Source organism: Watersipora subatra, chromosome 2 (genome assembly GCF_963576615.1).
Source record: "Watersipora subatra chromosome 2, tzWatSuba1.1, whole genome shotgun sequence".
Classification (NCBI taxonomy): Eukaryota; Metazoa; Bryozoa; class Gymnolaemata; order Cheilostomatida; family Watersiporidae; genus Watersipora; species Watersipora subatra.
In genome coordinates, this window is record NC_088709.1 from 66838318 (window position 1) to 66865718 (window position 27401).

General features: G+C 36.8%; 1 protein-coding gene across 1 annotated transcript in view; it reads right to left on the minus strand.

The window, feature by feature from the left end:
* LOC137387135 (E3 ubiquitin-protein ligase UBR4-like) overlaps positions 1 to 27401 on the minus strand; it is a 40373-nt gene that overhangs the window by 3393 nt on the left and 9579 nt on the right. The window contains exons 12-38 of the mRNA XM_068073449.1: positions 26872 to 27004; positions 26589 to 26695; positions 26081 to 26219; positions 25378 to 25480; positions 23643 to 23776; positions 21962 to 22149; positions 20166 to 20436; positions 18867 to 19079; positions 16687 to 16834; positions 16376 to 16506; positions 14887 to 14985; positions 14279 to 14420; positions 13729 to 13843; positions 13210 to 13340; positions 12905 to 13095; positions 12113 to 12247; positions 11712 to 11874; positions 11092 to 11302; positions 8639 to 8804; positions 8229 to 8419; positions 6350 to 6532; positions 5833 to 6061; positions 4292 to 4399; positions 2115 to 2219; positions 1857 to 1968; positions 1041 to 1153; positions 320 to 549 (exon numbers count right to left, since the gene is read on the minus strand). Of these exons, the coding sequence (XP_067929550.1) occupies positions 320 to 549; positions 1041 to 1153; positions 1857 to 1968; positions 2115 to 2219; positions 4292 to 4399; positions 5833 to 6061; positions 6350 to 6532; positions 8229 to 8419; positions 8639 to 8804; positions 11092 to 11302; positions 11712 to 11874; positions 12113 to 12247; positions 12905 to 13095; positions 13210 to 13340; positions 13729 to 13843; positions 14279 to 14420; positions 14887 to 14985; positions 16376 to 16506; positions 16687 to 16834; positions 18867 to 19079; positions 20166 to 20436; positions 21962 to 22149; positions 23643 to 23776; positions 25378 to 25480; positions 26081 to 26219; positions 26589 to 26695; positions 26872 to 27004 (4191 nt within the window). The remainder of the gene's footprint in view (positions 1 to 319; positions 550 to 1040; positions 1154 to 1856; positions 1969 to 2114; positions 2220 to 4291; positions 4400 to 5832; positions 6062 to 6349; positions 6533 to 8228; positions 8420 to 8638; positions 8805 to 11091; positions 11303 to 11711; positions 11875 to 12112; positions 12248 to 12904; positions 13096 to 13209; positions 13341 to 13728; positions 13844 to 14278; positions 14421 to 14886; positions 14986 to 16375; positions 16507 to 16686; positions 16835 to 18866; positions 19080 to 20165; positions 20437 to 21961; positions 22150 to 23642; positions 23777 to 25377; positions 25481 to 26080; positions 26220 to 26588; positions 26696 to 26871; positions 27005 to 27401) is intronic.

Below are 27401 nucleotides of genomic sequence, written 5' to 3' on the forward strand. Positions count from 1 at the left end.
GATGCCTGGTGTCCATCTCATTGTGTAATATAATAAACTATCAAGCATTCAAAGATGACATGAAGCCATCAAAATGTCTGCCTTTATAAATCCCAGAAATAGGACAATTTCCAGGACCAAGATGACAAGAATGAGCATTGCTTGCCCTATATGGAGCCATCAAATCACATTAGAGAAAGCACACAAATTCAGAGGCTACCAACCTGAGGCGAATCTTTATGCATACGGATGTGACAGCTGATGCAATATTTTCGGCATGAAAACAAACATAATCATATAAAAACCTGCTGACCTAGCAATAGACAAAGCAAGAACTCACGTGCTCATCACATAGAGTACAAGCATAATTTGGTAGGGTATGAGGAGCATGTTACTGTTGCGTCCACCTCCCCCACCGTCAACGCTGAATGGCTTCTCACGGGCAAACTTGAGAAGGAGCAATTTTATATCGTGTACTGTTAGATTGTAGTAATCGTCTCTCAGGTCTATGCAGTCCCGCAGGTACAAGTTGTGCTTGGCTAGTGCAGTGGCAAAGTTGTGCTCGGACACCTAAAGAGCGATGAGTCACATTAAATATTGCTCACTGGACTGGGTAGAGATGACAAAGATTAACAATTTGTAGAAGCAATGTTCAAGGTCTCTGTAAGGGTCAACTCTTTACTCCTTTGTAATGCATCTGATGGCAACAACTGAACACCGAAATCAAAAGTAAGTCCATCATGGGTCGTCTACTCCTGACATTCGCGAGTTGAAGGTAAAAATGCGATCTACTTGGTTTAGAAGTAGCAACTTGCTGCAGGAACTAAAACAAGCTGTCATGAACGTGACAAATTTGTGAAAGGCTGTGTAATGGTCAATCATTAAGCTTTTCTATTGATGTGATGCATGACAGACCTTACACTCTGGCCATTGGCTAATAGTTTAATACGAATTATGTACAGTTTAATACGAATTATATACAGTTTAATAATGTTCAATCATCTCATCTTCATCTTCCTGTACTTAAGCAGTACCAAATTTAACCTGAATGTGAACCATACCTGAGGACCCCAAAGTGGCAGGAGGCCATTGCACTTGGTGTTGGAGTTGTGGAGAGCGGCCGACTCCCATTCATCCCTTGAGCTTGCCAACTTAACAGCAGATGAGTGGCAATCTAAAATAAATAGGGAAAACGTTAAACACAGACTGGAACAAGCGCATAAGTGTCACACTAAACATAACTTACTCTTCACCACCTAGCGCTCTATGTGCTGAGATGAACTTAAAATCCATCCGATCAAAACTAAAAACTTGATGAATGTGTAGAAAATTTTTGCATTTGTAAGCACAGGTGAAAATATTTCCAAGCAGTTAAAGCATTGTCTAAGAAACCATATGGCAGTAATAACAAGACAAGCTTGGTGAACAGAAACAACCATTAACTCGATTCCCCACTCCAAACAGACCTAAACTCTTCAAGGAACCAATAAGAGACCCTGAAGAAAATGGTTATTGGGCTCTTCAAAAAGGGGAAACATTCCTGAGCAGAAAGCGCGCTGATATAGCTATTCTTACAGGCAAAAGTATTTCATGTATAAGATTAATGTACTGTTTGCTTTCTGAGAAGAAACATCGCATTGGCTTGTTAGAATACTGCGAGCATGGCTTTAAAGTTTTTAGCAGCTATTTTATGCATAACAGTTCTTCACTCAAAAAATGAATCCCGATAGCAGTGAGATTACCGCTTGAATGAGTATTATCAATACAACCACGAAAAAATGAGCAACAACAGTGCTAATCCGATTCCATGAAGTAGCTAATGCACAAAGATTAGACAACTCCAACAGCCTTTGCTATTAGAGTAAATAATCACTCACCAACATGCACCAGGTTCATGTGGCTCACAGTCAAAATACCCTGAGACTTCCTGCTCCTTGTTTCTGCTTCTTCTAGCGTAACTTTCTTGGTGAAAGTGTATACCGCAAGCACCTGTGTATATAGCAAGCACCTGTGTATATAGCAAGCACCTGTGTATATAGCACACGGTAACAGGCCACAACTATGTAACACTCATCGCCTCACAGTAAGCTAAACCCATACTCATGTGAAGACTGAAAATAACCTAAAATACTCACCTTGTTAGGCTGGTTATGGTAGCCCTCCCTGCAGATGCTACATATGACCCCAGACTCTTCCTTGAGATTATCAGCTTCCTTCATAAGGGCAGAAGTGGACACAACCTGCATAGGAATAACAACTCCTAAATCACAACCTAGATTGACACAGAAAACATCTGATATGTACCAAGTGGGAAATAAACTAACTACAAGTGTAACCTGACCATCATGTATATTTTATATAAGACATACAGTCGATAGATGACACTGTAACATTCACTAAAAAGCTAGTGTCTATACCTGACAAAAATAATAATAAAAATGCAGACTTTGTATTGTTTCAATCACATCAGTTTAGTCCGCCTTTTGCCAATACTGGCAGACATTCGTAGATGTTTTTGAAACCATCAGTAAGTCATCAGTTAGCAAAAACACGGAGATGCACTTCTGACAAACACTTGCTGATGGCAATCGCATCACAATATATGCACATTTATTATCGTATTCAGTAGAATTTAAAGTACCTTACTTTTCAGACTATAAACCACACCCCTATATAAGCCGCATCTGCTTTATTTTCCAAAAAAACGGTTATAAAACAATACATAGGCCGCACCTTTGTATAGGCCGCAGAACTCAGGGCGGTGCTTTCTAACACGGCTGTAACTTTGCTGTTTAAAACGAAACAGTGCCTAACGGCACTGTTTCGTATTAACCGACGCTTTTTAACCTAGTGTCTAAAGGAACAGTACCGTAAGGCATTGTTTCGTATTTTCTTTCACCGCTAGAGGCGCACTAACCGGATATTCTGGTTGATGCGCCCTAGCGGTGAAAGAAAAAGCCACAGAATAGCCGCACCCTTATATAAGCCGCATGGCTCAAATCGTCAGAAAAAAGTAGCGGCTAATAGTCCGAAAAGTACGGTATGATAAATTTTTGGCCATGAAGTAATTGTTATGAGAGATGATTAAAGTTTAAAGGTTGACTTGCAACAAAATTCACATTACAGTTATTTGGTATCATAAGATTCACCATGTCTTACTCTGTTGTGTTGTAGGTGCAAAATATGTGGAAATGTGATTACAAGCTCTTAAAAGCTCAAAAGCGAACAGTTAATCGCAGCCACACGAGACCGCCGTAGTTTGGATTCGCTTTCCAAAACGGCTCAAATAGGACGTAGTTGTTACAGGATGGTTTCTGTTTACACTTTCATGCAACCTCATTCGTCGAAATATTTTCACAAATATACTTCACGCATTCAATAAAACCATGTCTATTGTTCTTACGCGTCTGTTTTATCGTCATTGTAATGCTGTCACTTTTAGCACTGATATCTTATAACTTGCCGTAAAAAATCGTTAAACTTTTTAATCTTAGCTCGAAGGAGTACATATCATTGTCTGATAATCATGACGATCCTGTTGGTTACTTGTGATAATCGAAAAGTGCTGCAAAAATTATTTGCGAAGTATTGGGTCACGTGATCAAATTACGACTTGACGATTGAATAATGCCGAAACATAACTGTAAAGTAGCGAGCATCTATATTTAATACGGGGACTTCGGTAAAACCCGAAGTGTTTGTCATAAACTAGTGCTACAATATGTTTTATAGTGAGCTTTTTATTGACCTTTCAATACACGTGAGAACATCACGTGACAAGACGATAACCAAACTGTAATGAATACGTCAGATAAATCTACGGCGGCTTTTCGTTTTTGAGCTTTTAAGAGTTTGTAATCACATTCCCATATATTTTGCACCTACCACACAACAGAGTAAGACATGGTGAATCTTTTGATACCAAATAACTGTAATGTGAATTTTGTTGCAAGTCAACCTTTAAGGAATGCAACGGTCAGCGTCAAACCTGTATATTATGAATGAGCTGTTTAAGCCAGAGAGAATGATATTGTTCATCATAACAGACATCCGATAGCTGAATCTAGCACGGTGTTTACATTTGATGAAAGTAATAAACTATAGCGCATGACAACTAGCAGCTTGCGTCTGCAGATAAGGCACTTTAGCATAACTAACTTAAATATCGCACAAAACCTATCATAGCGATTAGGTCACAAGTGACCTGAAGGTACCAGGTAGGTACAACCGACTGTAATAATAATAGGACGACCAGTGACAGCACTCGACCTGAGTTCAGCAACAAATAAAAGATTACAACAATTAAACTGACCTGTCCCTTCGTGTTTGTTTTCATGCCAATAGAGGACAGGTGCTTCTCCCTGACCATCATGGCTAGACGCTTCTTTTCATCTTTTGTTTGCTTTCGGATCCTCTCTATCTGTTAAGCAAGAAATAGAAATTGCTGCAGGAAAATGAGAAACGTCAGATACTTCACTCCATAGTGCACTACTACATGGAGGTTTGATGATCAAACTTCATGGAAAGGTTTAATTGTGATGATAATAATTCTCCACAAATAATTGGTACTTCAGCAAACAAAGGTAGTCGAGTGTTCACAGTATTTTCATCTTAACTATGAACAATATAACAGCTTTATTAACTTAAACAGAATGTCATAAAGTCGACCGCACCGGTAAAATCCGACTTAGGAAATCTGAACACATATGTGCCTCGACATACAAAACAATTTTCAACAAAGATGTTCCAGATTTTTCAAAGCAATAAAACTTTGCAAGCACAAGTGAAAAAGTAGAGATAACAGTGATGAGAAAATTAAGTTAGTTTAAACAATATTTGGCGGAAGTCAGAGCAATGCACATACTTAAATGTATTTGTAATAATGAATTTAAATGTGTAAGTTATTTTAACCCTTTCACAGGCAAGTTTTTTTGGGCTATTTGAGACCCCCTGGGCAGATCAACTTTTCACAAATTGATTTAAAAAAATCATTGATACACTTTTATTTATGATATTGTATACGTGTATTATGTTTTTTTTTATACAGGTAAATACAAATAGACATTTATAAGTCAAATTCTTATACAAGTGTTTCTCTAGCTATAGTAATTTTGGAAGCATTTGCCCTTGCAGAGGCCTACATCACAGTCTTGACATTATGTGCTTATTATTGTTCCTCGTGGCCTTTGCCTATAGCCTTTGGAGGACGCCATGACAGTAAAAGAAAGTTGTTGCACTCTAGGAAAATATTCAGAAAGCAGAAACAAAAGCAGAAAAAAACTACAAACAAAATTCCAAATTTTAGTTAAATACGTTTTTATTTCGGATTTTTTGTTCGTTTGGTATTGCAAAAACAATCGTTTCTTTTCCTCAAAATGGCTAATTTTTTGGTTGCTAACAGAGACCAATATTGTAGTTTATTATTAGTAAAAAAGTTAAATAAAAAGAGGCAATAAGCTAACCAGAATTCAATTTATAAAAAACGTTTGTGTGGCGACATACTAGTCGCTCTGCCCATTGACGTCAGTATCGCGAAACGACAATAATGTCGCTATGCCTGCAAAAGGGTTAATTATGATTACTCTAATTTATATTTTATTTTCAATTTAAACTTAATTAAAACTTAATTCATAATTCCTTTAATTTAATTATGATTGATTTAATTAATGATGTCACACGTAGAAATTATTTACATTACTACCACTGAGTCAAGGTAAAAAACACTTCTTCTGCTGACTATTACTTGACTTCGTATAAATCTTACGTGTAAAAAAGACAAGGATTATTACACTGTCAAACTACGAACGTTTGTGCCAATCTAAAAAGACCTCGAAGCCGTGAATTAATGCGTACCTGCTTTCCGACTTGCTCATTCTGACAGAGGGTCTCCATAAGGTTCTCAGCGAGGGATCCAATCTGGCCATGGGAAGACATATGCTCTAGCTTATGCAGTATGCAAACAATTCTTTCGCCTACTATATCCTGGGAGGGGGCGTGACCCGCACACAACCCTGTGAGGAACCTTAGGACATACGGAAGTCCTGCTCGACTCACATAATCCTTCCACTCATCAGCATCAGTGCTACGATGGACAACACAACAATGTAGATAAATGAACATGACTGAAAGGTCAGAAAGATGATGCAGAATGCTGATGCTTTGCTACGTATTGAGAGCGACTATTGGATTCCATACTACTGAAGAAATTAAATATAACTCACACTAGATTATGATCTAATTAATACACGGTAGACAAAAATACAATATTCACCCACGAGAGCAGAATACCGAAAGAGTTGAAACAGGAAATGAAAATCTCAACTGCGGATTTCACAAGTACTATGCGCATCAAGGTTAGGCATAAACTCACGCTAAGAGAGTGGTCACTGGAGGAGCTGGTAACCTTATGTACTCGATAGCGTCGGACAGAATATCCCTGTTTATAATCATCTGCTTCAGCCTCGAGCCGTTAGCATTCTCTTTGATACCAGAGGTGATGACACAAAAGCATTCAAGGTAAGTCACATCATTCTCAGATTGTTTCACATCAAATCTGCCCAAGATAATAAAATAGTGTTTATAAATACAATGAGCTAGCAAACAGGTTAAATAAAAATGGCTGAGATTCCCTCGATGCAATCCATTTCTCACCCCTATGAAAATTGTTAACATTTGCGCAAACTTGATAATATGGGTCGCGGTCACAGAAACCATGGTTAAGTCGCAAATCACGAAGTTGAGTTATCCGACTTTGAAGTTGCACTAACTGAATTTATAATATTGGTAACGATTTTTGTAACACGTGGATCTGGACCAATCAAAGAGTGATCTTTCTGAATCTTAAGACAGTTTAGCCAATAGAAGTCTTTAACCCTCGGAAAAACCCCCTAAAAACCATCGCTATGCTAAACAGGAAGTACTGAAAAATGGCGTCCGATAAATATAATCGTTTCTTTTTTGCCGATTTTAAAGATAACTTTGACATTTTGGACACTTACAATGAGTACTTTAGTATTCCAACTGATGTCAAAAGCAGTGAAAGTAAAGGGAATTACGATGATATTTTCCTAACGATTCTTAGAAGATTATTACAATATTTAATTATAAGAATAATTATTCGATTTTTATAAGATTATCATCAGATTTAATTATGAGAATAATTATGAGAATTAAAAGATCGAAGTATACAGGGACCGATGGTGTGTGCAATATGTTACTGTTGTTATTTTTCTAAAGATTTTGTTGATGATTTGGCTGTGCCCAATATCACGATGCTGCCAAGCCGTTTTTAATATCTGCAAAATTAAGTAATACATTTTCTTTTAAATATACAGCTATTTCTATGATAACCAGATAAAATCTGTTTAGATTTTTGAATTCGGCATAGTTTTTTGGATATAAATACAGAAATCTAAATAAATATCACAACTTCTTGATATTGGTTGCTATGACGTTTTGAAATGTAAACAAAATTGTGCATTGGTTTTCGTTTCTCAAACTTTAACACCAGTTTTCTCGGAACTATGTTTTCGCACTAATGGTAAACGTGCATTCAGTTTTTTGACCAGAAAATTTGCTGTAATTAAGCTAGAATCAAATTTATGTGTGCAAAATAACTGAGAATTTTCTCCTTCTGCTAGTGTAGATAACTCTAAATCTTATAATCCCGACTTAACCATGGTTTCTGTGATCATGACACATATATTTATATGACAACAAAATGGTCAATTTGTAACAAAAATATGAAGTAATGACTGAATGAGTTTTTGTCACGTTACATGAAGACTACATTCTTGAAGTTCCTAGAAGAATTGTAAAACAAAATACTAATAAAAAACAGCCGTGCATCTTCTATCACCAAATACTGATATGATGGTGAGAAAAGCTCCTACAATTGCTGACAGTAACTTGGTAAGTAAAACTTTATGACAGTTTTAGGATGTTGAATGATCTCATCAAGGTTTCAGCGAGTTTAATATATAAGTTATAGTTGTGACTCAACACAGAGGACTACTTTGAGAGTAACAGACTCTGCAGCATTCTTGTTGTATCGAAATGTGTACATAGCACGCTTGTGGTTATCACAGCAGTGGTATTTAAATTCTATTCTCATGTTCATTTTAATTGCATTGAAGTCATTTGTTCATTTCTATTGAACTAAAGACTTTTGTTTTATTTGACCAAATAAGGAATTGTCCACTTTATGCATTATTCCCCGATTTAATCTAAAATTACTGTTAAACCCTCACTGGAGAAATTTGAGGTAAGGTCTGAAGTGCTCAAGCAGTGTGTTCATCTTCTCCTCTTCCCCACAAGCGAGGAATGGAATTAGTTTCATAAGAGCCTGCAGTACTGAAGAGTGGGACCTCACAAAGGGTGAGTTTATTCGGTCAAGAAGAAGCATAAGCTGGTCAGAGTCTCCACAACGCTTAGTAAACTCCTGCAAGACACAATGACCATTTTCATACAAATAATTCATTGAGCAGGAAATCCCTAAAACTTGAATAAAAACGCTAGGCCAAAGGTACCAAAAATATCTGCATTTACCTCGATCACATTCTGATGACCAAACTCAAATTTTAAAAACGCGTTTTTGAGAATGCTGCTGATTATTGGGTAAAACACCGCAAAAACTACAACGAACTACACGTGAACGTACCGTGTACTGTTCAGGAGGGAGACGACTGGCCTCGGAGAGAACAATCTCCATTATTTGCAGTACCTTCTCTGTGTTGCTCTGACCTGCAGGCTGCACTGCGACACCCACACCCTGTGAGCTCTGTTGCTCAGCTCTAAGGGCTCTGTTTAAAGCCCTCAACATCACACTGGGAAAAAGAGAGAACAACTTCAGAAAAACACGCCATGATATAAAACTAGTAACTACGCTTTCATTAGAAATGTGGCGGTCTTATAATGTAGCAACTATAGCTTGTTCCTAAAGCTCTTGTGGTTGCCACATGCAACTTTCTGTGAACCTAACAAACCTATTGAATTTAAGTTTGTGAACTTTAAATGAATCTCAGCAATTTGTCGCTTGTCTTCAACGGAAGGTTCTAGTAATACGCACACAAAATGAAATAAAAAGGCCATAATTGTAGCGAAGTTGAAAGTTCACCGTTATATAAATTGTATCTTCATAGACTTGGTGGTATAGAAATGCACAGGTGAAACGAACAAGACAAAAGCATCGAATGAAAAAACCGAGCCATAAATTCAACTGACCTCTCAATACCATTCGAACAACCAGCGTGATTCTAACTTAACATCCCCTTATCTCAAAAAATCTTGACCAATTCGCAGGTTTTTGTGACTATTTCAGGCCGCCGGGGGATGAATTAATTAACAAAAATAAGTCTTTCAAATTGATTATTCAGCTTGATTCATTTACATGTACTATGCTGCTATATATGCTGCTATAATACAGAATAAAAGAGTATTTAAAGTAAAGACATGCTAGTATCAACGTTCGTCTGATTGTTTCACATTATGTATGATGCTTTTATACGTATATGTATTATATTCACATTATGTATGATGCTTTTATATGTATTATATTCACATCATGTATGATGCTTTTATATGTATATGTATTATATTCACATCATATATGATGCTTCTAAAGCATTCTCTGCAAGGTGCGCGACTTTGAAAGCACCCTCTGCTTTCAGAGTGCCACACCACAATCTTGCTCTAAGAGTTGCCATGATATCAGAACAGTTTTTCAAGTTGCTCAGACAATATAAAACAAGGACAACGAAGGAACAAACTAGGAAAGAATTAGTCCCAATTTATGACAACAAAAAATTCAGGGTTTTTGGTCACCACGAGCGGGTAAAACAAGTATTTACTGTCATGATACCTTTTTTGAATTTATCACTTTTCGAGTGCTACTACCGTAAAACCTCTATTTGAATGCCATGGCGCTCTATTTTTCAACCCTTCCTCTATATATCTATAGTTACGTATAATTAGATGTGGCCAAATAAAGGGTGGGACTGTATTTTTCGACTAGCTTGTCAGAATTTTGGAGCGATAAACTTAACCCTTTTACAGGCGAAGCAATGCTAATGTCGTCTATAATATACACTCTTCTTTGGGCAAATCGACATTAATGCAGTTGGCCTCAGCATTTTTTAAGACGTTTTTCATACATGTCAAAGTATCAAATCAAAATAAACAAAGAACTACTTTGACTATAAAAGCTTAGGGTAGCGCTGTTATTAAGTATTTCAATGGTGTTGATTTCAAAATTAAAAAAAAATGTAAAGCTTTGAAATTAAAAAAAAACGAACATAATTTTTTTACTTTTTAACATTTCAAAGTTAGAATACGCTATAAAAATGGCTGTTATTACCGCCGTACGATACTCCTGAAGAATAATCTCATCGTTCATCAAAACTTTTAAAGTCTTCAGGTAATATTGTGAGCCACATTATGAACGAATCGGAAAACAATGGATATGATTCAGACTTTAGTGACTTAGAATCAGAGTGTAGTTATGATGATTGTGACAGTCGATCCTCTCAGATACACCGTCACTAAAACCAAGGCAAACACCACAGCAACGTCGAAAAAAACAAATCTTTATCGATGTAACCAAAGTCATTATTAGTGCTATTTCGTGGAAACTTTTCTACCGACCACTTTCTATTATGGGTTCGAAAAAAAAACAACCAAGTGGCGTGCAAATAGAAGTGGCATTCTCATAGAGGTTTTGCGGTATAACAGATGTTACTATTGGATGAAAATGTAAGCAAATGAGTTCAATTGATCAAACGTAGTTAACCTTACAAAAAGATACACTTAGACATGACAATATTGTTGCTATACCCACTGTACGTAGTTGCACAAAACGACAAAAATTTAATTCCCGTGTAATAGGGTTAGCAATCTGTTGAATTCTGACTTGTTTTCACCATACACAGGTTACAAAAAGGCATGAGTAAATGCATACATCTTAAAATGTTAACAACAATATTAATAATAAAACAAACAAGTAATGCGAGCTGTACGACGGTGCCTGAGGAAGCTAATGATGTTAACCGCGCATAGAAATAAACCATCACATGTATATAGCCAATGCCATTTTTCACACGCTAGGTTGTATCCTACCTGATGGTATCTTTCTCTGGTTTGATGAGTTCTGCTCGATTGACCTTGAGCTTGAGACAAAAATCGAAGAGCTTGAGGAGCACGCTGACTAGCTGCTTGCCCTTGTGGTAATTATGTATGTAGTCCAACCTCCTCAACATTACATCCAGGCCTCCACCCTGCTGCATCACTGCTGCCATTCGGTAAACAGTATCACTGTCCTCCTCTTCAGCTACATAGAATACCAATGATCTTTAGCAAGCAGTTGATTGAGACCTTGACATCTTGTAAGTGGTCACTAGTGGTTATGTATTTCTAGTATGCTTTCACCCTTATAGCTTTATGAGAGGTGTGACAGCAATACAGAGGCCATGAAATAAGTACGCTAGCTGGTGATATAGCCAGAGAGCCTGAGTCGAATATGAGTAATGAAAGGAAGAATGGGAGATGCCTGTTATTTGCAGCGAGGCTAAACAAATTGCACACTAGTTCTATTGATGATTTCTCGCAGTATTTTCATTGAATGGTATCAAAAACTTTGTATGCTAGTGTAGTATGGAAACACACCTACATACCTGACAGACACCAAGTTATAACAGGCATAAAAATCAGTCAACTTCGAAGCAATGCCATAATCATACCGTCATTAGACTGCAATGAGTTGACCATATCCTCTGTGGCATCTCCTAAAAGGCCTCTCATCCTGTAAATCACTCTCATCGGCTCATTCTCTCGAGTAGGCTGCCAGATCTTGCGGTAGACGTCAGCAACAGGCAGGTCCAATGAGATAATCTTGTTGTTTACCTGGTACAATACGTCAAGTTTATGCAGCAAAGTGCCGCAGGAGCAACTTAAACAAATTATTCTACAACCCATGAGAACAATGTTAACGATGAGCAGAAATTTTCCTGAACAAATGATTACCACAAACCATATACTTGCAATTCACAACCACGCATGTGCACATATACAGAGTGTACATAAATTCTGAGCATATACGCAACACCTTGCATGGCTACAATTTAGAGAGGACAAAGCATACCAAAAGCTCCATTCCATTGTCATCCTCCAGCAGAGCGACGAGCTCACAGTCAGTACATATTTTGTTCTTCACGTCTCTCATCAATGGACCTAGCCCTGGTTCTTTAGACATATACGGGTTACCTGACATGCGTCCCTGCAACCAAACCCCTAGTTACTGGCACCGAAACCAAATACAGGTAGATTAGCTAGAGTTTTTAAGGAGATTATAATTCTAGTTTGCCATGATAAAACAAAACCAAACAGAAGGGAATTTGTGATTGAACTGTGATTGAACATTGATAACAAAAAATGGAGTAAAAACTGTTTTTGTCTATGACGATGAGAACATACAATCAAAATGCCCGAAAGTCTACTATCTAAAGTAAGTGACATTCTTTGACAGTGAAAGTATGAAGTGACGAGGAATTCACTAATGATCAACTATCGAATCAAACAGGAGATTCCCTTGAGCCTGACTGATGAAGTTGAGTGTAATTTACAAGGTTCAGTTTCAAGGTTTACAACTTTACCTTAGACCGATAAGCACCCAACTGTCATCTTCTGATATTATAAACATTAGTATGATTGCAGTGTGGCCATCCATAACGAGACAATTGCAAATGTTAGGGTGCCATCATTTTGACAGCATCAGGAGCCGTCAACAACAAAATTGAGACAAAATATAATAACAAAGCTTATTATTTCAAGCTACCAAATGCTCATCATAGCGTGTTAGGAACATATCAATGGAATTTCAATTAGAAGACTCCTTTGCTGATTTATCATTATCATTATTATCTCATCCGTTTACCTGAAGAAAATCCTCCTGCTGCGAGTCTTTCTCAAGCACGAGTAGAAACTCCTTGGCGCCGCTCTCCTCCGGCCGGATGATGCTGCAGAGTCGCTCAAAAATAAAGACGGGAGAGCGAAGGTCAGTTGGACTATACTTGGTGACTGTCTGCACGCAGACGGACATGAAGGCTCTTGTCTCCGCCTCGGTGCCTACATTTAGAATTGTTAATGACTGAAATCTCAAACAATGATAACAAGGGCTAACATATATGACATAAGACCGATTATATAGTCAGAGAAGGGGTCGGGCAGTGTGGTGCAAACCTGTAGTAAGAGTCTCAAGCAGTCCAAGAAGAAGTTCCTGAGTGCTCTCTATCATCTTCGTCCTCTGCACGACCAGCTTTCTCAGACTCAGGTAGCCATCCAACACTGTGCCCACCAGTCTGCTTTTGTACCTGCCAGACACACAGCATCGCTAAACAATGAGATGGAATTCTTTTTCATATACAAACAAACATTTTAAAGCAGTAATTTGCTTGCTGGTCAATAAGACCAGTTTAAGCTTCTTAAAGCCATCAGAACATGAGCATTACATTTTTAATGATAAAAAGTCACAAAAAGTATCGGCAATCATTTGATATCCGGAGGTTTGAATGAAAGCAAAATAAGAGAACACGATTCCAAACAGGTAAGGGCTAAAACATGAAGCTTTTGACCGTTCTACACGCTTGCACAGCAGACGTCAAATCTGATCAAGTTGTATCCAATACTAAAAACTAAAAATCTATGCCAGATTCGGTGTCTAAGACAGAATTGATGTCAGATGTCTATGACATAACATACCTCTGTCGGATCCTCTCATCATCGATGAAACTTTTGACGATACTGACAAGAGCGTGCAATCCCCATCCCTGGCCAAGGTCACTGCCGAGTGTTGCCTCTTCTAGGACGCACAGAGCTGCAATAAGCAGAGCATTAATAGACATACTAATACTCTCTAAGAGAATAAATGCAAACTTGATCATACCATGACGTTTGTGAATATCACTCACTGGTTGCGCCTTCAACCAACTCACACAAGACACAATTGCACAAAAATATCTGTTTTTAAAATGACAAATAATCTTGAATTTGTCAGCAGGATATTTATGAACAAACAAAATCTTCAAACTTGTGAAAACAAGGATTGCTTCGAACACGATAGTTAGCATAGGAGGGTAGAATAAAGTATTTTTTGTTAAGATAATAAAGAGTAGCAAAGACAAAATCACGAAGAGAAATTCTGGGCATTACAATGATAAGAGGAAGTCTAGATGCTGTAAGACCATAATGTGGACAGCTGCTGTCTTAACGATCATCAAGAGTAGGAAGAGACCTTGACTAATTTGCATACCTTCTATTTCGGAGGAGATAATTTCAGCGATGTACTTAGGCAAGTCATGCTTAACAACCAAATAATACTTTGTCTCCGACTCTTCAATCAGCTCCCGGTAGAGTTGAATAAACTGGGTGGCGTTGGTGCCAGCTGTAGGCACCTGCAAACACCCGTCACCCAATACTTATCAACAATAAAAGGAACTACCTCGTACATGAGACTCAGGCTAAAGGCTTTATCGAACTAAATAGACAACAGAACAATATTTTATGTACAATCAGCAGCTGAGTGGACTATATGTACATGTAAAGCATTAGTCTGGTAAATGGCATAGCCTGGTAAATGTACATGCATGTTTGGCTAACTTGAAAAAATCTGGTAATAACGAGTTAGCTGATGACATATGTGTACAATTATATGCTAATGTTTGATGCATATGATTACGTTAAATGGTAGTTTTGTAATTATCTAATACTATTAACGTCTTCAAATATCAAGCGCCCTTGAATAAATGACACATCAAAGAGTTACAATTATCGGCAGGTGACGACACATTTGAGATCAGCAAGTACCTGTAGACACACATCAGAAAGTGTTAAAAACATAACGAGGTCAACATTCCTTACCTTGCCAAGTAGCTTGCTGAGAGCAGCTGCTAACAGAAGCTTTCTCTCTCGCACTTCAGAGATCTTGTTGACAATCTCGGCGCACATTTCTCTTGATGTCTGTAAGAAACATCATTAGCTGACAGTGCTCTTTGGGTGCTACTTAAACTCGAGAGGAGAATAGAGAGAGGAGAAGAAAGAGAAAAAGAGAGAGGAGAAGAAAGATAAAAAGAGAGAGAAAAAGAGAGAGAAGAGTGAAAAAGAGAAGAGAGAGCAGAAAAGAGAGCCAACTGATGTGATCAGTAAAACTAATGATATCCATAGAACTAAAAATATCCATAGAACTAATGATATCCATAGAACTAATGATATCCATAGAACTAATGATATCCATAGAACTAATGATATCCATAGAACTAATGATATCTATAGAACTAATGATATCCATAGAACTAATGATATCCATAGAACTAATGATATCCATAGAACTAATGATATCCATAGAACTAATAATATCCATAGAACTAATAATATCTATAGAACTAATAATATCCATAGAACTAATAATATCCATAGAACTAATGATATCCATAGAACTAATGATATCCATAGAACTAATAATATTCGTAAAACTAATAATATCTATAACTAATAATATCCATAAAACTAATAATGTCCATAGAACTAATAATGTCCATAGAACTAATAATATCCATAGAACTAATAATGTCCATAGAACTAATGATATCCATAGAACTAATAATATCAATAGAGCTAACAATATCCATAGAACTAATAATATCCATAGAACTAGTAATATCCATAGAACTAATAATATCCATAGAACTAATAATGTCCATAGAACTAATGATATCCATAGAACTAATAATATCCATAAAACTAACAATATCCATAGAACTAATAATATCCATAGAACTAATAATATCCATAGAACTAATAATATCCATAAAACTAATAATATCCATAGAACTAATGATATCCATAGAACTAATAATATCCATAGAGCTAACAATATCCATAGAACTAATAATATCCATAGAACTAGTGATATCCATAGAACTAATGATATCCATAGAACTAAAACCATCTGTGGAACCGATGCTATCCATAGAATCAATACTATAAACAGAACTGATGGTAAATGTAGGTCAAATGTTTACTGTTCAAGCCATATTTGAGACTAGTACGAGCACCTGTTCTACTTGAGAGGCTATCCTTTGAATAAGTAGCACTGATGGTGTGTAGATAGAGACATTCAAGTTGATTAAAAATAGTCATGAGATGACAGAGAACTCTACCAAGTGAGACCAAGAATGCTACTGCTCCGTTACAAAGGTGTTCAACTCCTACTAAAAAGAGTGTAATGGAAGAGCTAAAACACTATTAATATGCCATACCATTTTGTGCCGAACAAATACTTGTTTACAGCATGACATAAGAGGTAACTCGCTAGTGTTTTCAATAAAATATTGGAAATCATGTTCGATACCTGTGAGGCTGGGTTAAAGAGCACATTTGAGAGCCATGAGTTCTCCTTGAGCTCGGAGAGTACAGGTAGTCGACCACTCATGTTCCTTCTCCAAAGATTGAAATATTTTTTTGCGAGATGAGACACCCTCTCTACAAGACAAACCAACAAGATATGCTATGAACAACAAGTGATACATACATACATGATTACGGATAACTTACGTGTACAAAGAGCATTGATAAAACAACAATAGGTATGAAAGAGAGTTGTCTCCTCAAAAGAATAAATGCTAACTTCATGTTATTACAAAGGGCAGAGAAAAAACTTACCAGATGGAGTTGACTTCTTTGGAGACCTCATATTCTGCACCCAGTCAGCGTATGTGTGTCCTTGACCGCCTTCCAACCAACGTTCAACGTCTACTGCTGGTCTGTCACCGGACACGCGCAAGTCAGCGATATCTTGAAGAGTCTTTCCCTGTGGAAAAGGAAAATTTTTCCATTTCTTATTGCCATGACAACTGACCAGTAATTACCGTACAGGATGAAAATATCCGATGGAGATAAAAATTCGCGATTTCGCGAACAATCAGCTCCGTGAATTATTAAATTCCGTGAATAATTAGTTCTATTTTTAATCACAAGGGAGAATAACTACTGCATCAAATTGAAAACTAGTCGCTAGGCTAGTTTTTAATATAACTACTAAACGTAGGTGAGTTCCAAAACATTTTTAAAATCATTGCCTGGGCTTTGAGCTAACACCATTGCCAATGCATCACATTTATTTACAAAATTATTTAAGGTTGTCACAAGATAGGCAGAATGGCGTCATAGCGAAAATAGCCACTCGGCAGAAGTACTAAACGTAGCCGAGTTCCAAAACTTCTTTAAAATCCTCGCCGGGGTTCGAGTTTTATTGCCATTGCAGCAAACTTTACAAAATTATTCAAAGTTTTTACAAGTAGTTCGGCATGGCTTCATCATCGCAAAAAAGCTCTCCTAGTATTTTTACATTGAAATCAACTCCATCAATCTCGAATACCGAAGTTGAGGACGATCATGATTCTGATCTGGACATTATGGTATGTATTTGATGTGCAATGCAGATACGTTTTTCCATTATTAACTGCATTAATTAATTCTTTTGTTTAAAAACTGATCGCTTTCATTAAATACTTCAGCTATTGTTTTTGTACTTACTTGTTAAGATTTTTTTCTTTTTTGTGTTTACTGCAGATTGAGAATGAAACAACCTACTCTGATTACGAAAACTAGAGACATGTAGTAATATTCATCAAGGGAGGAATATTGGCAGAGAAGCAACCAGTCAACCTAGACCCCTTCATTGACAACAACTCCTTGATATCGCTGCAGCAAACATGATTAAATTATATATTTTATTTCATGTATAGATATATAATTTATTACAAACTTGAGTGTACAAATAAAATTTTACAAACGATGAATGGAGTAAATATAAACAGTTAAGTCTATATGGCGGTTGTCTAGAGCAATAAAATTAAACTGATACTCTTGATAAGTGAATACTAGCGTGTAATGGCGCTCTCTGACTAGTTATTTTGGTAATAGCAGCTCTATATCGCTGTCACTGTCTTGGGTAGATGTTAAAGGCGATTCTCTTGCTACTACATGGCTGGTAAGGAGGTTATCATCAGAACTCTCCTCGTGGCTTACTATTGCAAAGCTCTGCCGGCTGGCCAAAGATTTGTGCTCGTAAAGGCGTTTTTGCTCTTTTTTTAAAATCAGATATATTCTCCTCGTAAGTAGCTGCGGTCACTTCTATCTGAATTTCCAGACTTCCCTGAATGATTCGTGATCTTCTAAAAATGACATACACCACCCTTGCAATCATTGTTCTTCCGTGTATGATGAAAAATCTCTCTCTCACACTAAAACAAATAATGAATTGGTAGGGATGGAAAACATGGATATTGCGTTTTACCGAAGAACCAAAGTAAGATTCAACTAATTTAGTAAATGTGAAAAACTCATTACTTACCACAAATTGTTGGTTCATCAAAGGCCTCCAAATCTGTGAATATTCGTGAAAACCTCTGAACGCAACAAAGAATTTATAGCTTAGTGCGATCCACCCGTAGTTGTAAGCTAAATAGAAAACGAAACGCGCGATGCGCGCAGCCGCGCATGCGTAAGGTTAACTCTATTGCTAGACGTGATAGAGTTAACTTTTCCTAGAGAGTGGCAGTTTTCAACCGCGAATAAATTCATCCGCGAATATGCATGAAAAGACAATTTTCGCGAAATATAACTTCGCGAATAAATTCATCCTGTACGGTATAGCTTGCAGATATTATAGCAAAACACCTACTTAAACTGAGCATGTGCAAAGTGTTATATTTCTTATGAATCATGACACAGAGTAAGCTTTCTACTCTGCTATTCAACACTTGAGCAGAAAACTGACAGATAGAAAAACAACCGAGTTACTAAGATGATTAAAATGGGAAGACTGCATACTGACTGACCAAGTGCTTCGGTGTAGTAGGTCGACCAGAGATTATCTGCCCTTTGATAATCTCGAGACAGGAAAGGGCAACAGCCTCTATCACATGAGACTTTTGGGTCTTCAGAGCAGCCGAGTACAGGCGTATCACCGTCTTCATCCTTTCCTCCCATAAGGTAACGTCAGAGTTGACTGACAGCGATATCACCATCATTTCAGAGCGAATGTTTGTGGCCTGAACGAAGATGAAAACAATGCTAAAGACTAAATACACATATTAGAGCCAGTATTGAAGGCAAATTACACCAATTACTTTAACTCTTAAAGCCTTGTCAGCAGTAGCAATAAACTCAGCAGTTAATGAGTGTGAACCGTTATTATGTGTGCCAGTTATGAGGTAGTACAGTACAGTGTGCGATATACACTTCGTTGGAAAACTAAAATTGATATCGATTTGGAATTCAAGAGTCCAGATTAGTATCAGCTGATCTTTGATTAAATAGAGTGGTTTGTGAAATAAACTGGATTTTTTTGTTGGAAAACTAAAATTCTCATTTGCAACATCGTTACTCATTGTGAATTTAGCCAATATACGTGCATATGACTTGAAATAAGCAAATAAAACTGTATGTAGTGTGATCATATCTGTACAGATCGTTATCTCCAGCCATTAAAAGGTGAGCTATTCAGAATATAGCCTAAATAATCATTCAAAAACGTAGTTTTACAGCTGTTTGGTTTACTTATTTGCAATCAAGACAAAATGAAGTTTAACTTATAATTTATGGCTATTGACAAAAATCAAACGAGTAACACGCTATAAATGAGAATTTAGTTTTTCAACAAAGTTTTTCCAGTTTATTGAGCACATTACTGTAGAACAGCCATAATCGTTAAAAAGCTATGAAACTCCATGCGACATTTAATTGAATAACACGTTTTCCACCAATTATGGCACATTATTTGCTTGTCATGAAAAAGATGACCTCCGCTAATTAGAATAAGGTACTTTATAGACTCTTTTACAGAATCGCAAACTTCCTTAAAGTTATTAACATGCTAACAACTCCAGTAAAATACATCGTTCTATTTTTCATTTGCTGACACTTTTACCGTAAATATGCTTTTTACTATAAACACGTTCGTTGTTTTTAATGTTGACATCAATTCTATATACACACACATTACACATACATACACACTCGATCAAAATAGGACAATTTATTGTAGTGAATGCAAATATCATATTCCAACCAAAATAAACGCGAACACACCTAACAAATTCAAATCATTAACACGTATAGGAAAAATTCTGCCTTACCAAAGAGGCGGAACTCGTACAGAACTCCATCGCCTCTGTTATCCTCTGGTAGAGTTTGTCGTAAAGGAGAGTTGTCGCCTCCTGATCATCCTTGGTCAGAGTGCAAAGCAACAACATGGCATCACGTCTCAGCATCATGGGTCCGCTGTTCAGGTTGTGGCTGACTAGCTCTTCTATGAGTCTCGCTCCAGAAGTAGCGAGGGATTGTGTGGTTAGAGCGTGTAAGAGGGTGATGCAGTGGTTGACAGTGGCTGTCAGACATCCGTAGCAGCTGTAACCAATCAGGTGTAAGTGATAGCCATGATAGTTACCGTATAATCCTACTAACAGTTAACTAGCTCACAAACTATGCTTACAGCCAACTATGCAAATAGTTATCAACACTACTACAGAACTGAACATTCGAAGATACGTATCCTTATCTCTAATTCTTCCACAAACTTTCCCAATATACACATATAAACTTATATATATATATATAACTTACATATACATATATAAATAATATAAATATATATTTATATCATTATATATAATAATATAAATATATATATAAACTTATATATATACACATATATACACATAGATACAGTTCAAATATGTGTCTTAAACTATTAATCCTGACTCTATACTAGTGTTGGGCCGGTAAGGAGTTATCCGCTTTTATCGACACCGAGTGATTACCGGTATGCGGAAAATCAATTATTTTGGGTGACAGCTAGTTATCCGCGGCCGATTTGATATGATCAGTATTTATGCGTGAAAGCCTATCGGTAATTGGTTATCCGCCGGAAAAGGTTTCGTATTTGACAGGCTACAGCATTACCATCGATTACCAGAATCTCCCGCACAATGAGCTACTTATGAAAGAGCTCATTTGACGTCTCACCCACAATCGCTATGTAACAGAATGAGAAAAATGAAAAAGAAAAATCGCGCGTAAATTGATGTTATGGTTAATAGCAAAAACGCATCTTTGAGGAACATGCTAATCAAAAAGAGTTTCTCAGTGCACATTAGCAATCACAACTTTTTTCTCCCAGACATTCTGAAAACACAACACATGCGAATTATATTATAACTCTTTCTTCAACGAACATTACCACACTTACCTATAAGTATCTAGTATCATATTACGTCTTACACTGATAAAATGTAAAACGTAATATACGTTTTATATTTTCTCAATATCAAACACCCGTTTGATATTTGATACGTTTGATATCTTTATACGTTTTATATTTGATTTATCCCCCTACCTGCGTTATATAAAAATGGGCAGTAGGTAAGCTGAAGTTAAACACACCCTGAAAACCATATACCGAACTACAATACCGACAATACCGAACTTTCTTAGTTGGCAAAGGATACCGAAGATGGTGGATACCGAAGATGGTAAATATCAAGGATACCGACACCGGGAAAACCGATAAAAAAGTGCAAGGATATCCTATCCGCCACTAAATTATATACCGGCCCAACACTACTCTATACTGGTGCTAAACTCACATTCTATGAGTTATATAAAAAAACTTGATTGTGAAGACTCAGTCTACTGTCAGCATAAGATGCTGATCAAATGCCATTCTTGCAACATAAAAGTGCAGCAATGTCAGTAACACATGAATAGTAGAAAATAGCGGATGGACCGAAATTATCAAAAAAGTAGATGACAATGAAAACAGAGAAAATGATAGCAAAGATGGATGACCGATAAGAGATACAACAATAATGCAACAGAAGATATAAGATATAAAGACAGTACTACAGAAGATATAAGGTGTAAATGTATCTACCCCGAACTGCTCCTGTGAGTTACACTTAGTCTGGCGGCCAATTTGTCCTCATTAAGCTCTGCCTCGGCCCGCAGTTGATCCAACAACTGAGTCTGACTAGAAACTGAGGCGCTGCTTGGTGTTATCTCCACTTGCAGTGAAGACTTTCGGTCAAACTCGAGCAACTCTCGTCTCGACATTAAAACTTTCTACATGAACAAACATCAGGGATTTCAAGCATAAAAAAACCAGAATAATATAATTGAAAGCTTTGTAGGCAGAAAAAACTTTCCTCCATGTTAGCTGGATAGAAGTGAGATTTGTAATGCCGTAAAGAGAGGAAAAACATGAAACTGTACTCTTTATGATGACTCATGTATGATATGGAGTTAGAGTAAGGTGCGCTGTTTCTAGTGTCAGTTAAACTATGTCTAGTGTAAGTTAGAATAGGTTAAACTGTGTCTAGTGTAAGCTAGAGTAAGTTAAACTATGTCTAGTGTAAGTCAGAGTAAGTTAAACTATGCCTAGTGTAAGTTAGAATAAGTTAAACTATGTCTAGTGTAAGTTAGAATAAGTTAAACTATGTCTAGTGTAAGTTAGAATAGGTTAAACTATGTCTAGTGTAAGTTAGAAGAGGTTAAACTATGTCTAGTGTAAGTTAGAGTAAGTTAAACTATGTCTAGTGTAAGTTAGAGTAAGTTAAACTATGTCTAGTGTAAGTTAGAGTAAGTTAAACTATGTCTAGTGTAAGTTAGAGTAAGTTAAACTATGTCTAGTGTGAGTTAGAATAGGTTAAACTATGTCTAGTGTAAGTTAGAGTAAGTTAAACTATGCCTAGTGTAAGTTAGAATAAGTTAAACTATGTCTAATGTAAGTTAAAATAGGTTAAACTATGACTAGTGTAAGTTAGAGTAAGTTAAACTATGACTAGTGTAAGTTAGAGTAAGTTAAACTATGTCTAGTGTGAGTGAGAGTAAGTTATATCTGTTGTTTATATTACTCACTCTTCTACTGGTTACTTAAGTTCACCTTTGGCATTAACTTGTGCATGTAAAGGAAACCTCTCTTCATGATGGTTGTTTTCAAGTCTAGTGAGTGATTAGACGTTGATTTCTAACCAGTGTCAACAAAGTTCTGTTAGTTAGCGGTTACTAAACACTAGTAAAAAGAATACTTACACTGGCCGACATCTGCCACTGTTGGGCACTCTAGCATGCGAGCGCTTGTTCATGCCTCGTTGGCTAATTAATTTTTTAGCTATGAGTAGATTTTTGTAAAGTTTCTAGAAGTAATAATCGATTTGCACAAAAATTGTTTGTGATTGGAAATCACATAATGAGCTATTAAAATCAGTTTTAAATTTCTAACAATATTAAAAAACAATTAACAGAGGTGTTATTGTGATATTAAGATTAACACATAAATATCCACAAAAGAAAACATCTGTATGGTTGACTAATTCACGTAACCATTAAATAATCTGTTACCTAAAACCAGTTCTTCTCCAGCCAGCCATTTACCAAATTGTTATTATGACAGCGGAGATGCTCATAGTCATGATGAACTAATAACCCTAACATAAGACATCAACTTCGCAAATAGGGCTTCTGGATATCTCTGACTATCAGTAGATGTTAAAACTAAACCAATAACCACAGTGTTCATGTCAATTCAACCCAACAGAGTCAACTCCTAGAAATACCTGCATAGCCTTGCTGAGCTCCTCAAAGAGTTTGCGCGATTCATCACAATACTTCAAGGCCACCTGCTGGATGAATTTGTTCACGTGTCCAGATCCAGAGGAGGTAGAGAGAGGCACATCTGTTGTCTTCGTACCTAGAAGCAATATATAGAAAACGATGGATGTGAATAGCCTTCAACCTTGCAGCTAGGTGTATTGACAAAGTTTATAAAATAACTTATTACTAATATCAGTTCATTAGTTAGACAGAGACCTGGCTACATTCACTGTACTTTTTTAAATTACTGCAGAAAGCTAAAACAATGCCATTTAAGTTTAAAATTTATAGACACAAATACTTTTGACAGATTCGAGTAGTTATCAGCTCCTGTCTGGCCTGTTTCTCCCACATTTACTAAGAACCACATCACTACTATTAGAACTACGAAGATTTGTTAACAGACTCACAGAACATCCTAAGGAGACTGAAAAACAACTAGAACCAGCCAAAGGTAGTCTGGTTAATACACATCTGAAGCTCCATAAACTTTTGCTGCCACTGTTTACAAATGTTTAAAGTCATCAAAATAGATGTTTATGCAAGTTTACTTTATGAAGTGTCTATAGAAATTTCAAATAAACAGGCGGCTACGCATGTCAGCGCTTTTGCTAACTAATTATGCGTTGGCATGTTTAGCACAAACTGCTGATGTCATCGCCTTCAAGTTCGACATGATTAGAACATTTTTGGACAATTCATTGGTCAATTCCATTATTACTGAATAAATTTTTCACTTTCAAATGTTACCAAAGATTGTCTACACATACCATGGAGATAATCATTTCTATGACTAAAATAGTAAAGGAATGTCGACAATATCCTTGAATGAATAACGTCATTGGACAATAACTGGTTAGATGAAGTCAAACCTCGCAAAAATGTAACCTGTTTTGTCCTTTGTTCTATGCGGGGAATTACCATATGTGAAGACAACTACATGCATCTGATACCGCTATATTATAGTTCGTTCAATCCGTTATATACTACAACCACTTAATATGAAGTACTAATTACTAGAAGGAGGACATTATAGTTACTTTACCTTGACAATGGAAAGGGCCGAAGGTGGAGTGAGAGAACGGCCCAATGCAATGTGCTGCATTACACTAGATAAGGTTTAAATTTACTCATTTTATATTTTTGCTTTAATTTGCATTTCTATAAACCTTTTTACTTTTAATTATGAACTGCTGTGTCCGAAAATATCATACGTTGTGTGTTGAAAATCATTTTGAGACAAATTTTATATAAAATACAAATTATATAAATATATATATATATAAATTTGGAGACAAGTCTTTTAAGACAAATATTTGCACAAAGTTTGGGTCGTATGTCAAATATTTGCATGTAAAAGCGACGATGAATCAAGACTTGACAGTAGTGAATGTGTAATACCTCATCAGCCTATGTGAGCACTGGTGTATGAGCATGATATGCCTGAGGAGTACCTCATATGGTTCAACAGTCTTCATTATATCCCTAATGCATTAATGCTAACAACTGGTTTATGTGCGTAATTCAACACATGCATTACACATCAAAAGAATTATAGAGGATTCACAAAGAATTAACCATAGACTTCTCTGCAATCAACAGGTTTAACTCTATTGGTAGCCACTCGCAGCTGTTGGTTTCCAAAAGAATTTGACAAGAGAGAGAGAGAGACCGATGAGGAGTGGTAATTCAGCCCACCTGATAGCTGCATGATGAGTCTCTCCAGAGTTGATCTCGTGTTCTGAATCTCTCCATAAGTTTTATCAGCTCTGTCCAATGTCAAGTTCACATAGCTCATCGTCTAAAAGAAATCTCACAATATATGGATTGAAGGTTCAGGCATACAGTCAGTTCGAGACAGCCATAAGCAAGGCTAATGGATATGAGTAAAACATGATCAACATTAGATACAAACTAGTTGTTAGTCGACAGCAAATTATTAGATTGGAAAGTTTGAGCAAATTAAAATGAAGGATAGTCACATGACTTGCTATGTTATCCGTGTGACGATTGCTCATCCATATATAGTGAACAAATGTTACTTGTATTTAATAAATCATTGCTTTTTATTATTGTTAATAAATTATTATTTATTTGAAATTATGCAATTTCAATTATTAGCCTTGGACAAAATTGACCAATGATGAATCTGTTTGTTGGAGTCATAGGAAGTCACAGATAGCAAGATTGATGAGCAAATGCAAAGTAAACAATAATATGTTTACTTCAGACACCTGCAAGTACCTCTAGCCACTATCGTGTTGGTATCACTAACGAGTGCAAGACCAACCCTATATGGTAGCAGACAATCTTACCAACACACGTGTTACCACTTCAAACCTTGAGAAATAATACTACCAGTCTCTAGCCAAGCATTCAAGGAATGACAAGAGTGACACACCTTGGTCCTGTCTTCCTCTGTCTCTATAGGATCAACAGCGCTACAGGCTCGGGCAGTCAAAGTCATGTCAAACTTGGCGTACTTGCAGAAACCGCAGGTGTTGCACAGGAAGGGGTCCTTCTCATCATAGTTAATAGACCTAAAATAGGTTTGTGAATTGATCTTTACCTTCTAGATATGGCTATCATTTCCTCTGATACTAATCTGACCGACACACTACTGACGCCAGATGCGACCAGAAATCACCAAATAAATTATATTACAAAGAAGAGGATATCAGTGCCACCTCAGAGGCAAAACTAGTTATACAAGCTTTTTGTATTCCTCTAAACTAAATATACTTGAAAACATCCACTATCGTTATCATCATTATAGCCCTCGCTATCATTTAAATGATGTACTTCTCCAATAATGCAAGGTAAACTTTTCAATTAATTTTCAACCTTCCCTCCAAAAAGCTTGTATCAATTGACATGAGAGAAAAGTAATTCGTATAGCATCCCCTTACCTGCATTTGTGACACTGGAACACATTTTCTCCACAGTTGACACAGATTCCAGGATTGGCCGGCACACTGGCGCTGCACCTCGGACAAGGAAGGCTTTCTATCACAGGCTGCAATTCATATTTTTGAAGCTAGTATTTCAAACCAGTTTCTCACAACTACATGTATATAGTAAACTTTTGCTAACATCCCAAACCTATTTGAGTATAAGCCACTGCCAATAGAACACACTAAACTTTGCCCATAGTTAAAATGATACTGTAGACATTTGAGACCGATGTGATACCTGTTTGTTCTCATAGAAATCTGAATACTCTATCATGAGGTTGCAAGCAGTTATGGGGACAGAAAAGTCTATCTTCACATCACTTTGATTGGCTGTCAGATTGACTCTCTTGGCGAGCTGCCAGATGCCAACTCTAAAACAATCGGTACAACTCCAGTTAACTAATGGAAGAAACTAGTGCTGGGCACGGGTAATAAAACTCGTTGAACTTGCGGGATTATCTTATCTCGAGTCTCGGGTAATAGAAATTTTGAGCATTTCGATTTTACGGGTTCGGGTTTTGACTTGCGAGTTCGGGTTTAGTACACGGATCCGTCGAGTAGAATGGACACAAACTCGGTCTATTACGCCATACACTCTAACACTGTTTAATAACCCACCTGTTAACCCTTTGAACCCTGGCCATTTTTGTCAATGAGCGTCGGAAACCCTGGGCAATCTGTCCAACGATCCAAAGTTTCTATTATATATATCTGAATGTGCTCATAATACAATAACATTTGGTAAACCACCAGTAAAAAAAGTCGGGC